Source organism: Prinia subflava, chromosome 3, assembly GCF_021018805.1.
Source record: "Prinia subflava isolate CZ2003 ecotype Zambia chromosome 3, Cam_Psub_1.2, whole genome shotgun sequence".
NCBI lineage: Eukaryota > Metazoa > Chordata > Aves > Passeriformes > Cisticolidae > Prinia > Prinia subflava.
In genome coordinates, this window is record NC_086249.1 from 87,512,211 (window position 1) to 87,527,538 (window position 15,328).

At 40.0% G+C, this 15,328-nt stretch overlaps 1 protein-coding gene across 1 annotated transcript in view; it reads left to right on the forward strand.

Annotated features, from left to right (window-relative positions):
• Positions 1-170: 170 nt before the first annotated feature.
• Positions 171-15,328, forward strand: part of SHROOM2 (shroom family member 2) — a 118,863-nt gene continuing 103,705 nt past the window's right edge. The window contains exon 1 of the mRNA XM_063392816.1: positions 171-533. Within this exon, the coding sequence (XP_063248886.1) occupies positions 315-533 (219 nt within the window). The 5' untranslated portion in view covers positions 171-314. The remainder of the gene's footprint in view (positions 534-15,328) is intronic.

The following is a 15,328-nucleotide window of genomic DNA, read 5'->3' on the forward strand; positions in this document are numbered from 1 at the left end:
GCGGGGTCGCCTCTCCCCTCTGCGCTCCTCCCAGCACCCCGCGGTGCTCGGCGGCATTTGCCCCGCCGCCAAGTTGCCACAAGTTGGTGCCGCCCCCCCGCCGCCGGGCTCCGGCCTCGGCGTGAGACAATACCGCGGGCTGTGGGGGAGGAGGAAGAGGAGGGGGCGGGCGGAGCAGCCCTCGCTCGCCGCCGATGGGGCCGGGCCGGCCGGCGCTGCGGGGCGGGTAGGTGGCTCCGCGGGCGGCCGCCGGCTGGTGCGCACCGGGGAGCGGCCGGCAGAGGCGAGCCAGCCCCGGCGGCGACCGGCGCTCCATGGAGGACGTGGGGCTGCGGGGCGGGCGGGAGCGGCTGGCCGTCGGCGACCCTCGGCTCGGCGTCGGGCTGGTGGAACCGGGGCCCGTGATGGTGATGGTGGAGCAGCGGGCAGCTGAGGGCTACAAGCTGGTGGAGGTACAGCTGACCGGCGGGGCTCCCTGGGGCTTCACCCTGAAGGGCGGACGGGAGCACGGGGAGCCCCTCATCATCACCAAGGTGAGCGGCGCCGGGGCGGGGGGAGGTGGGTCCGGCCGGCTCCATTTTGCCGTGCCCGCGGCGGTGACAGCCCGGCCGCGCCGCCTGCCCGCAGCCCGGGGCGCGGGTACCGCGGGGCAGCGCGCCCGGCGCAGGTGCGGCAGGGCCGGGGCTGCTCCAGGGCCCCACGGCCCCGCCGGAGCCCGGGGAGCGGTGCCCGAGGGCGCGGGGCTCATCCCAGCAGCTCTGGGGGCAACAGGTTGCTGGGTGCAGGCAGCCGGCGGCCCCGAGCTGCCGCTCCTGGCCGCTCGTACGCCACAGTAAAAAGCCGGTGCCGTCGTTGTGAGCGCTGGTAAATGGCTGGGGGACCCGAAACCCTCTGCTGGGCTGTGCCCTCCCTCTTTCCCCTCTGGGCTCCTGGCGCGGGAGAGTATTGGGGACTGAAACTCGCGGCTCCGAGGCTGAGTTTTCTCCGCTGCCGTTGCACTTGCAAATTCTAAATAATTAGGATAGCCTTTTGTTTGTCCCTTTTCTTTCAAAAAGGGCTTGTGGATACTGACCAAATCCATGCACCGAAGACGAGGGAGGGGGACGTGCTTGGGTATATATGCACTTTCTGCTCGCCTTCTTTTTTTCTCTCTCTCTTTTTTTTTTTTCTTTTTGCTTGTTTTGTTTGTTTTTGTGGGGTTTTTTTGCGGGGGGGGGGTTGGCCTTGTATACTCACAGATTTAATCTCAGTGTACTGGACACGAGTTAAAGAAAGGCTTCACGTTTTGTAGAATTTTTTTTTTTTTCATCTGGATGTATTTTGACTTAAGAGCCCCCATTCTCAGTAATTGTTGGTCTTTGCAGTTAAGACAGCTTTCATGTTGCACAGTGAAAGCACATTAAAATAAAGCCATATGTTGTAGTGAAAAAGAAATCACATTAGCAAAGCACATTTTGCTCAAGATCTGTCAGAAAGTTATATATATATGCTTTTGTCTACAAGTCCTCAGGACTATACCTTGTTCCCATTTTGAAAGTGCCAGAGGTCAACAAGTCCTGTTTTATCCACAGCAGAAATTATACTAATCTTATTTTTCATCTGGTTTTGTTGTGAGTTTTCTAGTTGGTTCCCTTCTCCCACCCTTGAAACAACTGCGTTATGAACTTTCCAAGTGAGGACTTTTCAAACCATCTGTTTCTAGATCACTTTCCTAGTGCTGTTTTTCAAGGAACAACAGTCAGTGTCAGATGTATAGGCTGAAAAATGACTGCAAGACTGTTGGCTGCTTACCAGTGTCCTGAATTAGAGAACAGCAAACCTGGGAGCATTTGAGGAAAGGAGAAAAGAGCTATTTTACTAGCTATTGAGTGCCAATTCAAATAATTCCACCTTTCTGGTAATGGCTAATAAGTGCTACATCTAAAGACTGATCAGTGATACTTATCCATAATGTTACTTAGGTATTAAGTAACAGGCATAAGTATTTGTGGCATGAGGATGTGGCTGTGGTATGTGGAGAGAAGTGTCTGTGCCTGGGAACCTTTTAAACTGGGCCTGTTGTGCTGCTGTGTGCAAGGGCAATCTGGGTCCATCCGTACAGACCTAGGAATGACAGAGAACCTGGATCCTTGGGTTTAAATTTTAGGGTGTATTTATATTTGCCGTTGTTGGATACGGTGGTATAGAATTAGTTTTGAAACCAGGGACTGAAACTTGTGTGCCCAGGACTACAATTCTTTAGCTGCAAAGTGTTCCATCTTGATTTGGCCCACCCATCGTGGTGTTTTGGTTTTTTACTGTACTGCTTCTAGGGGTGGGAAGAATAATTTAATACAGAGTGGTTAGAACAATCCCTCCTTGCAGGAGATGTAGGGTTTGTCTCCCCTCAGCTGAAATGAGCTCTGAACTTCAGTTACCCTGTTCCTGAGTGGCGATCATTGGGCTGCCATGGATGAGAAGATGCCATTTCACCAGTGCTTCTCTCTGTGGCATGTGTCCTTCCTTCTCAGGTAGACTGATGGCTGGTCAGTGGGAGACCAAGAAAACCCAGTGGACTGTATCCTTCAGGACACCTGTGGAAAAACTCCTGGGTTTGTGGATTCAAACTGTGCTTAAGCATTAGCTGGCTATGAAGCTCTGTCTCACTCTAGTTCAGAGCATCTCTGGGGAAGTGAGGGTGGATGATGACAACTGCCAGCTCTGAGAGGAATGTGACAAGGTGTGAATGGAGTCTCAGATAGCAGCTGCTTAAGGGGGATTTCTAAAATTCTGCCTGTCTCCACTTTTACAGTCTCAAAAGCAAGATCAGCCTTTGAAGAAAGTTGCACCTTTATGTAAATGCTGGGAAATCTGTGTTTGTAAATATTTCTTACTTTCTTTAGCATATATGGCACAACTGCCAGAGAAATAGCACCAAAAAATACTGCAATTGAAAAATTCATGAGCAAGTATATGATCACTTTCAGCACTTTCTGTGTAATATACACTTCTCCGTTTCTCTGGTGGTGTGGCTATTTCACGTGCTGATAGGAAGGGAAATTTTTTATTACAGGTGTCATAGGGAGAGTCTAGGACAAATACTGGCTGCGAATACTATCTGGGATTTTTTTAGCTGGAAATTAAGTCAATTAAAACAAGAGTGTCTTTTGATCCACTAAATTGTCAATAATCAGAGAAGGGAAAGCATGCTAAAGAGGAGAAAATGTGTCCAGCCTTACCAAGGGTGTAAGTGTGTGCTCAGCTGCTGGAGTTCTGTCCCTGCTCATTGCAGCAGGGTTGCACTGGATGACCTTTAAAGGTCTCTCCCAGCCCAAACCATTCCATGATTGATGCTGTGGGGAAAGTGCTTTGCCCCGGGAGAGGTCAGTGCACAGTCACACTGTTGGTGCCCAGCACTTTCGGGGTGGGCAGGTTTCCCCATTTCACAGTAGCATTTCTTTCTGTACTCGAAACAAGACTGGGAGAAATAGTCCAGAAATAGAACCAGGTAGGCAGAGTATCAAGTTCACCTGCCAGGCGCAAGCCTTTTTTAATTTTTTTCCCCTTGCCCTTTTTGTTATTGCTTCAATAGGTACAGAGAAAAATGGTGCATGATACAGCTTGTTCAATCTTTAAACATAGCTGGTCGTCGAAAACTTGCCCCACCCAAGTGCAAATGGTGTTGGTAGTATTTAAGAAAAAGGCTTTTAGCATTGTCACTGTGTTGCATAGCATTATTTTTTAAAGTCCCTTTAAAAAAATGCTTTACATTTTTTCTGATCTCTGCATGTGTGTGTGATAACATTCCAAAAAAATTGCCCAAAGGCAGCTTGTTCTTGCTTAATTTGACATCTTGAAAGAAAGGACTTGCTTTTTATAGCAACATGCGTATTTCAATAAAAGAGGAAATGAGAACTTTGAGGATAATAATTAGAAGTCTCACGAGCCTCAGTTTGTATTTTCCTCTTTTTTAAAGAAGCAACATCTGAAGAGGGAGATCTTATTGGAAATAATGAAAATGAAAAGTCAGAGTGCTCAGGTGTGAATCTTGTGAAAATCTCCCATAGCTGCATTATCTTGATTACTTTTACTTTAAAAGTGCTCTTATCTGAGATGCCCAACTTGCAGTGTCATAGTATTGATTGTGGGTGGTGGATAGAAAGTAATTTCACTTCCTGTGCTAACAATATCCTTAGGAACTCTGTAGTTGTTCTGCAGTCAACTTTATCCATATTACATTAATAAATAAGAGAACATTCTAGTTCATGCATTTCACGAAAGATTGATGTATCATTTAAATAATTTTTTCTTTAGTATCAGCTTTACAAGAGCCTACAGCTATACCTCCTCAAGCTATGATCTCATTGCAGTCTAATCAAGGCTGGGCTTGGCTGGTATTTCAGCAAGATTTCCAAGTGAAACCTGGACTGTTGCAAGGAGTTTTGTTGTTGATTTAGTAGATAGCGTTCTCATCTCCTGAATCAGTGCTGAATCCATGCCCCAGCTGGAGGTGCTTTCTTTTAAAAAGGACTCCTCCTTTTATCAGACTTACTCAGAACTTTTATTTCATTTTCCTGATAGGAGCACTTTCCTGATGTGTTCCTATCTGTGGTTAGGTGTGAATTGTAACTTGTTTAACCTAACAGTCATTTAAGTTTTATAAAGAAATGCTTCTCTATTAATTGGCTGCAAGACTTCTCCATATGACTTGTATTAATTTGTTGTTTCAGCAGTAAGTGGTTACTGTTTTATTTAGGTAATTCTTTATTCTTTGGCCTTAAACGTGTAACTAAAAGCAATTACTTCATTGCCATACTGCAACAATATTTAGGGTGGAAAAAAAGCTTTTTTAATGCTGTATGCAAATGAATAATAATAAAAAAAGACATAATCAAATACAAATACCACTTTGTTCCCTCATGTTAGGTGTTTGAGGTGAGCTGCATTCTTTGTAGACATTGCCAATTCTTAAACTTGGCTGTGAAGTTCGATATCCAGAAAACCAGCATTTAGAAGTAATCCTGTGAAATTCCTGACTGCTTCAACTGAAATGCAGCTGTTCGTGTAAATGGTTGATTTATAAGTTCTTAGGAGGCAGTGTACTGTGGCCAAGAAAGAATTCTGATCTAGGTCTCCATATTCCAACAAATTAAATTCACTTCCTTCAGTTCTAGAAAGGTAATACATGGAGGATTATTCCTTCTGTTTTGTTTTCTATTCATTTTCTCTTGGTCATCAAACGCAAGTAGAACTACTGACCTGTATGGGTCAGAATTTTAACAAGTGTATTAGTGAACAATTTTGAAAGAATGTATCATATCACATACTGTATTTCTTTTGAAACCTTTATTCAACTTCTTATCTTGCAAGAGGGGCTTATGGTCTGTGTTGGACCTTTTTGTGTTGTTCAGTTTGATAGCTGAGAAATATTAGGAAACGTGTATACATTACAGTGAATGTTTTAGGCTTGAAATAGTATCATGTAGCTATTTATATTTTTCTCCCCTGCCAAATATGTTAAAAATTGGGCTTTTTTCAATGCTATAGAAACTCTTCTGATTGGTGTTTGCCTTGGTGTCTGGTTATTAGATCCCAGGTTTCTGTTATTGGAAGAGAGGAGTTGACTTGTTTTGATGCAGGAAGATCTTACTGCTTTTAATTTGGTAAGCTAATTGATGAAGGGAATGCTCTCAGTCTTAGTGCTTTAATGGCTGGTGAATGACCTCTTTATTATGACTGTTAATTTACTGACAGAATGGAGCCCACAACCCTCATATGTGGTGTAAATGATCTGGCTGTGGAAGTCTGAGGCTTGGGAGGTTGGGTTTGCAGGTGTGTTGTTTGTTTGGGGTGGGTTTTTTGTGTGTTTTTTTCCTTGTTTTGGTGTTTTGTCTGTTTGTTTTTTGGTTTGGGGTTTTTGTTTGTTTGTTTGTTTTTCCAAGGGCTTTAACAGTTGAAATGGCACCAGTTTTGGAAGTTGTATTTAAAAGTTATCTTGGATATTGCCACATGAGATCTAAAAACTGTAAGAAATGAAAGGGTGTTTAAAGGCTTGTGCCTTCAGAAGTCTCAAAGCAGTTGAGTTAGCTGCTTAGCAGTCAGCAATGTGAGAGTGGGGTTTAATGTTGTGTGTTTGCAGTACTGAAATTGCAGTCTTCCTTTGTGCACTTCACACTATGTCTCAGGAGGAGAATCTTCCAGAGGGCTTGGAGTGCTCTATTTAAAATCAGAGCTAAGAAGCTTCCTTTCAACAAGCAAACCTCTAGCTTTTGGATATACTGATTGTTTCCAAATTGTTGTTTTTTATCTTCTCTGCATTTCCCTCTTTCTGCTACTTGGGTAAAAACTGTCAAATTTATTGTGATTTTTTAGTTTGAAAGAAAACACAAAATCATTCATGTCTGTGGAGCATGCCAGAGGAATTGGTGTGTTTTGTGGGAATAGTTACTGCAATAGGAATGAGACAGTTTGAATGTTTGGTCTGTTTAAAGGACAATTTAAACTTCTCTGTTAGTTCATACATATGTTAATTCATACTTTTCAGTATGAATTTTGGATGCTGTCATAGACATTACGTGGAAATAAGAGATCTGCAAGACACCTCTAGTTACTGCTTGCTGTTGTCAGAGGTTCGCCAGTAATTCAATTTATTATCTAGATATCCATCATGTTTATGGTTTTTTTGTTTCTTTTTTAAGATGAAAACCAGTGTGGGTATGTGTGGTGTTTATGCATACACTACATATGCTTTACTCAGTTACTCAATAGATTGTACTTATTTTTATCTGCAGACCTCAGTTCATTGTATGTTCTCCTTCTTAATGAGTATTTAAAGTATGGGAATGTGGAAAGAATAAGGTAAATGGGAATTGAAACGTGGCTGTGAATAGATTAGAGGAAACAACTGTTTGGTAATAACAAAGCCAGTGTTTTATTACATGTGAGCTTCTTTCTTCTTAAGAAAAGCTATTTCTATTTAGTCTTCCTATGTATTTGTAATCTGTACATAGAATACCTAATATGTATATGGATCTAGTTCTGTGGGTCAGTTTGTGATAGAAATTTGAGACAGGTCCTAGGTATTAAGGAGATTTTTTACTTGCTGTGCATTTAAGAGATACAGTGCATAAAGATTTTCACAGGTAAAGTAAAAATTAATGCAGTTATACAGAGACTTCATTTAATCTATGAGGACTTGTTTTCAGCTGTCTATTTTGAACCTATTTGGTATTGATGCCTCTATGAAACTTAACATAATTTGAGACGTTTGGGCTTGTTTTTTATTTGGGGGGTGTGTGTTTGCTTATCTTTAAGATAAGAAGCAATCTTGGAAGCTTTCTAATTCCACATATTTTCAGTTTCTTAAAGGTTATGCAAGAGGTGTGCTGTGCTTTCCTTGTCCCCCCATACCCTCCCCAGGAATATTATTGCTACTCTGGAGGGAATTGTTGGAAGTTGTAATTTTTGTACTACTTCTAACTTCACATATGGTCATATACAAGCCAGGAAGAAGTAAGGTTTATGGAATGGACAACTGAATGTTTTGTGTTTAAATGCATTCATTCAGAGATAGAGGAGTAGTCTTCGAAGTTTGTAACTAGAATCAGTTTTCAAAAATCAACTTACTGGACTTCTGAATGTGTTTGTGCCCTCCGTATATGTTTTGCCAAGCAGCAAACTTCTGCTGGTGTTTATCTGGGTTTAAGATTAATGTTTAATAGAAGGAGATAGTTTTGAAAAGTGTTTTGTAGTATTTAAATTAGACAGGACTTAAGTGCTCTGAATTGCTTTCTGGAGATGCCTGCCACTTGCTGTCAGCTGTGTGAGAAACTGAGGAAAGGCCTGGTTCCTCAACACATACCTAGATATTCTGTGGGTAGCTGTAGTAAAGTGAAATATTACTGAGCAAGATTGTATTTGTAGTGTGTGTGTGCACCTATACCTAAAATATTGTTTAAAATTTTATTTCTTTGATTGTTTCTGAGCATAGCATTTCTGTTTGATTTATCAAGCTGGTTAGGGGAAGGTTGTTACCAACCAAGGACGACAACATTTATGAACTTAGGAGAGAACTTCCTTCCCCTCTCCATAAGTTAATACAGTATTAGTGTTCAGTCTGTGATTAATTCAGGGCATTTTTGGTAAGCACAGATTTCTTATTGCTCATAAGAGTGGCATCTGCCACATAACAATTTTTGGGGTTTTTTTTAGTGGCCTTTGTGGGTATCTGAAGGTCATTGTGGTGTGCTGGCCTCCCCCAGGCAGAAAGAGCCAACTTGCTGGTAAATGCTGGAAACGCAGCAAATTGCAGCTTTGAGTAACCAAATAGCTTTTGTCAGGTACACAATTCTTGGGTTGACTCATAGAGTAGAAACAGATGGAATCGAGTGTTTGATGATAGGAAAGAGGTGGTTATTTCAAAGTTCCTCCAAACCCTGATGAAATGCCAAAATCTACTGAAGGCTTTGAGCTGTTTAGTCAAAAGCTCAGCAGCACTGGCACTGAGGGGAATGCCTCACATCCTGTCCCTGTACTTCTCCTGCCTCACTCCGTATAGAAAGGAAGACTTTCCCTCTGCCACCAGCCCTGCTTTCTCCCCATTTAAATCTGTCCATTTCTAAATTGTTGGGTTCTTTGAAATGTTTAAATTCCTCTTTCTTACTTAAAATCGTCTATTAACTGATATCTGAGCTGAAATACTCGTATAAGTACTGAAATACGTTGTCACATTTCGTAAATACAGATTTTCTGAAAAACTGTACTTAGTAATGAGAAAATTTTTTTAAGATGTAGAGTGGCCTGTTTTTCGAGGTGGTACAAATAAGTGTGGGACAAATCTCAGTGTCTGAAAGCTAGAAATGGGTAACATAGTAGGGAAATCTATTTCAGTGCTTGAGAAGCTGTAGCCCTTTGGATAGATAGTAACACTGCAGGTTCATCCATTCCTGCAGTCCTTTCACTAGCTGAGTAACCTTTCACAAGGAAAATGGATCATGATCGAGGGTGTTCTTGTTATTGTGGTTGTAGGTGGCTTTACTGGATCTTTTCTTTGCTCCAGGCTCTTTGCTGTTCTGTCCATCATGTTTCTGAGTTTGAGATCATTTCTGTACTCACAGTACAGAAAATACTCTAGACTTTTGCTGTGTGTTTGTGTCATCTATGACAACAGGATGTTCCTCTTCTGGTAATAGCAGAGAGACACCTCTGAGCAGTTTGGCAGAGAGTCTAAGTATGCTTTCACTGATGTGTGAATTCAATTTGGTTGTGTGGAAGCTGTAGCATAACCTATTGAAATTAAGCTTTTTTTTAATAATGGACAAGCATGAACTTCATTCTCAGTTGTGCTTTGATTGTTTTGTTTTGTTTTGTTTTGTATTTGTTTTTTAATTGAAAAAGATCCATTAGGGAAACTTGAAAAAATACCCAAAGCCTTTTAAAATGGCCAAACTTTTTAATTTTAAAGTAACAAGTTCTTTATCCTCAGTCCTTCTAGTATATTCTCTCAAGTCTGGATAGCTGAAGGAGGGGGGATCTGTCAATAGGGAGCATGAAAGTACAGTAAATTTGTTTATAGGTGATGCACAGGTACCTACTGCTGTACTCAAAATTGTAGTTTCAGTACTTCTCTTCAGTAAAATATGTGCTTGTTCTCAGAAAACCTTCACAAATCTATACAAACAGATAATTTTGGCTTTTTTTCTCTCTTGAGATAAAACATACTTTGCTACACAGTCGCTTTGGAAGTTTCCAACATAAATTATAAAATAAAGCAGTGTCTCCCAGTTTCCCAAATATGTACAAACTACTCAGCATTCTTTAGGAAATAAGCTTCTGATTTGGTTCAGTGAATACTGTTTGGGGATAGCAATACTTTATTTGGAAGCTGTGTAGTGTGTATTTTTCAGTAAAATACTCTAATATTTTAGGATAATATCACAGAAACATGATTTAATGACAAAGGAAGTGAAATGCTTCCTACACAGTGTCAGTTAGTCATCAGTGTGTTAATTTTCTTAAACAAATTACATGCAAAAATATGTTTGTGGGTGTTTAGCTGGCTGATATCAAATGTAGTTAATTATACAACTCCTGGTGACTATTTGGCTTCTGGATAATGCAATAATTACAGTATTGCAAATTTTTTTCTTTTCTCTACAAATACATATTTTGCTGACTCAGAAGAAAGGAGAACATTAGATTTTCAGCAGACACATTTTTAGTTGTCCCCTTTTTTAAAAGAATAGAACAGTAAACCATCCATTTCACAGATGTTCATTCAAGTAAAAGAAAGATGCAAACATACTGTACTGACATAAAGTAGTGTTTTATTGGGTGTTTGTGTGGAAAGAATTTTAGGATAACAGGGAAAACTTGAAGCTTCATGTGTCTGTTAAACATAATTAATGTTTTGAGCAGTTAATTCAAAACTGAAGAGCACTGCATACCTTAAAAACAGCTTTTATAAACAGTTTGTAATCTTTTTCTTACACCACTATTTTGATCAAGTGTCTTTATTTCTAAATAGAAAGGCTCCTGTAAAATTAAAAAAAGTGTCTTGTTCTGAGGCTGGAAGATATGATATAAATACTGAATTCTCTGAAATGCTACTCTCATGTCATAATGCTTCTCCTAAATTTCAAAACATTGGTTGAACACAACTTTTAAGTTACGAGCTAATTTTTTCCCATTTTAAACTATGTATTCTTTGTATGTATAAGAATTTTTGTACTTACTATTATTTTCCCTTTATCCTGTTTTTTAAAAGGTAACACCTAACAATTTACTCCCCTGCTTATAAAATGGAAACACCAGTGATATATTAGTAAAATAAGTTCTTTTCCTACACTTTTTTAACCTTCTGGGAGCTTGATGTTTTTCCTGACTGCTGGGACAGATTGCTATCACGAGCAGGGAGTAGGGCTGTGCCTTTTCTGACACCTTGGAGACCTGAGGAGTTTCTGTGATTACTCTAGTCTCTTGTTAGGGAGGGGTGTAAGACAAGTCTGGTGTTGCTCAACTGAATTTCGTCTGTCTGATTCAGGCAATCATCATCTTAACAAATATTGTAGCCATGACCTGTTATGTCAAAGATGTCGGTGATTAGAACATGCAAGTGAAGATCCAGGTGGCTCTTTGGTGGTTGTTTGCTCCCTTGAAGCCAGTAAAGGGTCTGAGTTTGCAAAGCTTTAACATAGAACCCTATCAGAAGCAAAGAACTGGAAATTTGGTGCATTGAAAATTGGGAGATGTAGTAAATTAATTACCTCTTTTGCCACGGGTTGCTTGTGTACCTCTGCCATTGTCTGCTTTGCCTCTGGTGATGAATAGAACTAACAATATTTCACAGAAGTCTTGTTTCTCATGAAGCAGACCTGATGCAGAAGGACTGAATTATTACAGTGACAAAGACTTTGTGGTCTTTCTAGCAAGACCCAGAACACAGATATTTGAAAACCCTTGGGGTACACAGAGTTGTGTTAAAAGGCTATAGCTATGTGATTCTGTACATTTTTCTTTGCAGCAGACACAAGCACCAAGTCTTGTTTTGTCTAGTGTTCATTGTAATGTTCTGAAGTGTACAGTTAGATCTCTGTTTACAAAATTAAACCCAGTACCCACCCAAAATGCACAGGTGCTTTTGGTGCTTCAGAAAAGGAAGAGAGATGAATGAAGTGAGGTGATTCAGCACCTGAGTGTGAGGCAAAAAACCCCCAGTGTGGACTACTAGTAAGTAGTAACTTACTAGTACTAGTAAGTTAACTAGTAAGTAACTACTAGTAAGTCCACCAGCCATTTGAAACATTTGCTCATGATAAAACTTCACAAAGAAATACGCTTTTGTAGCCAAATGCATCCTTGCTGACCACTTGAATTTCCTTCAGTTTCTGATGGTTATGACCCACTTATAGCTCTGTAATAGAAAGGTGCGGTCAATGAAGATTGATGATGATTTCATCAATTGTCCAAGGTGATAGCACAGCATACAAGTTACAGTGTAATGAGGGGAGCATGTGCATGTTTTCTTCTTACTGCAGACAAAATAAATTTAGTTTGTCTGCACATTACTATAACAGGAATTGGAGGCTGCTGTCTGTATTGTGTCAATTGGTACCATCACCCTGCATTTCAGCCCAAAGGTGTTGGGTTTGTGTAGGCTCCACCTTTAATCCAGTGCTGCAAACATCAAGTCTTTAGCAACCTGGTTTATTTTGCTGAAAGCTGCATGGGGAAATGTTGCATGAGCAATTTAATTATCTGATTAGAGGGAGTGGAGATGAGCAGTAGGGAGTGGCAACATCATGCTATACCGTCACCTGCTTTGCAGTGACTTACAGGCTTAAATTCAGGTATCAAAATCATTTTGAAAATGCTTATCTCCTGTTTCCTAACTTTTGAATTTTCATTAACAAGCAGTCTGAATCTAAAATGTGTTCACCTCTGTTCTGAGGACAAAATGGACATAACTAATATTAATATCAGAGTAAAAAAACCCCTATTTTCCTTGTTTTTATTTATGGCTACCAGAAAATACTTGACATTTGATTATCTAGGAGAGCATGTTTGCTAAATCAGCACTAAATTAAATCATGTCATATTATAGCTGGGTCTGCATCTCTTACAGGGACTTCTTTGCCTAAAACCTTGGAATTTTCTGGTCCATTTGATTGATGCTGGCTGCTGGTTTTTATGGCCAAGTTTCTTCTTAATTTGGAGAAATTTCTATGAAGATTTTTTGTGCTACTTGTTTTGATACTAAATAAAATTGGTTGTATACCTTTCAATATCATGCTGCTGGTAATTACTGCTTTTAAAAAACGTTTTTGAACTTTGCACTTTTTAAAATTATTGTTTTTCTGATTTATTTAAATCTGTTAACTCTGGGTGCCCCATCCCTGGGAGTGTTCAAGGCTGGGTTGGGTGGGTCTTTGAGCAATGTGATCTAGTGAAAGGTGTCCCTGCCCATGGCCAGGGGTTTGGAACCAGATGATCTTTAAGGTCTCTTCCAAACCAGACCTTTCTATGATTCTATTTGTCGATGAAATTTAGCATTAACATGTTATTCCTGTATGGTTCTAAGGAATGTGACTAGGGTTGTGTATATGTAACACTTAATTACAGAAGTCTGAAATCATTTTACAGAGTGATTTGGTCTTTACATTTTATATTCTTGTAATAGTTTTTGCTTTTGCTTGTTTTTTGTGGTTTTTTGGGTTTTTTTTTTAGGAGAAGGTAAAAGAAAAGTGGCATCCTAGTGGCATCCATGTAATTTTAGCTGCTGATCTGCATTTTCCAAACTAATTTTCCTGTGGGAGTCAGAGTTAGAAGGTGGTACCTTGTGCACTGGGTTTAGGTTTCTCCTTTGGCAAAGGAATGTTTGGATCCAGGAACTTGGCCTCCAGGTTCTGGAGGAGGTGTGTTGCAATTTCCTCTTCTTTCTGATGCTTGGGCCCAGACTTTTCTGAATTTCCTTTAATCCATTTGAGTGTTACCTCTTCTTACCCAAAAGTCTTTTTCCCTTATCATTCTCCACATGAGTGATTCTGGATTCAATTAAATAGTCAAAAACTTCTTTCTTTACCAGTTGCTTTCACTATGCTATTTCTTTCCCTAGTTCATAAGCTTATTTTGCCTTTAAAGCCCCAAACATACAAAATGCTCAGCATGAAGGATCTTCTCTCAGGACTTGGAGTTGATTGAGACTTCCAATAGCTGGGGACTTTTAAAGGTCAAGTGACATAAGGCATGACATTGTGGATGCTCGCTGACTACTCCTTTTTCTGAAGCAGAGGTCACTAGGGTGTTTGAAATATAGTTGCCAATTTTACTTCTTAACAAAAGATTTCTTTCCTTAATTTTATTTCTTCATTTGTTTGTTCTTCATTCCCCCAACTGAATGGGGGAACCATTTCAGTTGAAATATAAGAAAAATAATGAGAAAAATGTGAGCCTTACACATACAATGGAGAGTTTCTGCCTAATTAATTGAAGTATGGCAAATTCATCAACCACAGAAGGAAAATATGATCTCATAATGAAAGCATTGAACACCTTTGATTAGTGAAGTGGTTAATACCACCTGTGGTTAATTACTGAAATGGATCTTGGAGTAAGATGAGGACACAAGATAATTTTTGTGAAACCATGTTTTAGATACTGCTTTATTAGAAAGGTGAAATATGTAAATAAGAGCAACAAAAAGACGTCTGTACTTTCTGTACCATAAATTTAAATAAAAATGAACAGGAACTTAATAGCTTGCAGGAAGAACAGTGATTTTTATGTTTTTGTAGTTACATTTGAAGTTAATCTGTGTGTTTTTTTAATTTGAAGCCAGAGTACACATAACAAACTGTGACCTGAAAAAGTATCCTGTGAATTTTGGTACGCAAGAGAGCACATTTTTTTCTCTGTCTCTGTGACTCACGCAGCTAAAACATCTCATCCAGCTTCAGTTTTGAAGCCAAGAGCACCTAGCAAGGTTAGGGGATGTTTTATAGTGTTTGATGATAGTTGTCCAGGTGCTGATTAAATTTTAGTAAAACACTTGAAAAATGTGTCCCCTTTCTGAGATATTCTTAGAGGTATTTCCTTTTCTGATTAGGCTGTGAGTTGAGGCAGAAGGATCATGACGTAGTCGTTAGGCATCTCAAACAACAGAGCTAGCTTTAATGTACAGTGTCAGAAAAGGAATTTTCCATTCCTGAGTGTTACTCAAAGCTTGCAGTTTTGGAAGGAAAGCAGGAACACCTTATGACCTCTGGTATATTCAGGGGTTTGGTTTTGAGGGTTTTTTGCTTTAAAAAAAAAAGGGACAGTTCAAGTGCATTTTGTTCTTATCTGATTTATGTTCACAGATCCATTTCCTGAACTGACCAAAAATCTGATGGTGGATGCCAGTTTCTTCAAAGGTTTCAAAGTTATGTATTAAAATTAAATCTTGAAGTTCATAACCTTTGCTTACTGAATGCTGGAGCTCATTCTCAAAGGAATAGGAAAAAACCTAAACCTGTAAGCTGTTACCTCAGTTATTGCACCTCAGTAATGCAGTGCAGGTTGTGCACATGAGATGGGGACTTCCCCCAAGGGAAGAGGAGACCCAAAGTTTTTAAATGAGAAGTTGAGGATGCAGTGGCAATAAAAGAAGGGATAGTGCAGGGTCCTGGGTGTTACAGGCAAGGCTGCAGTCACCATAAATAGGCAAGTTTTTTAATCCTGGTGGTAACAATTGACACAAGCTTCCAGTTCATTAAAAGTATGTTGAAAATCCAGTATGGTGCTGGAGAACAGCCCAAGTTACTTTAAAACTGCCAAAATGTATTTTACTTAAGGAAATTGAAACACAGACCAA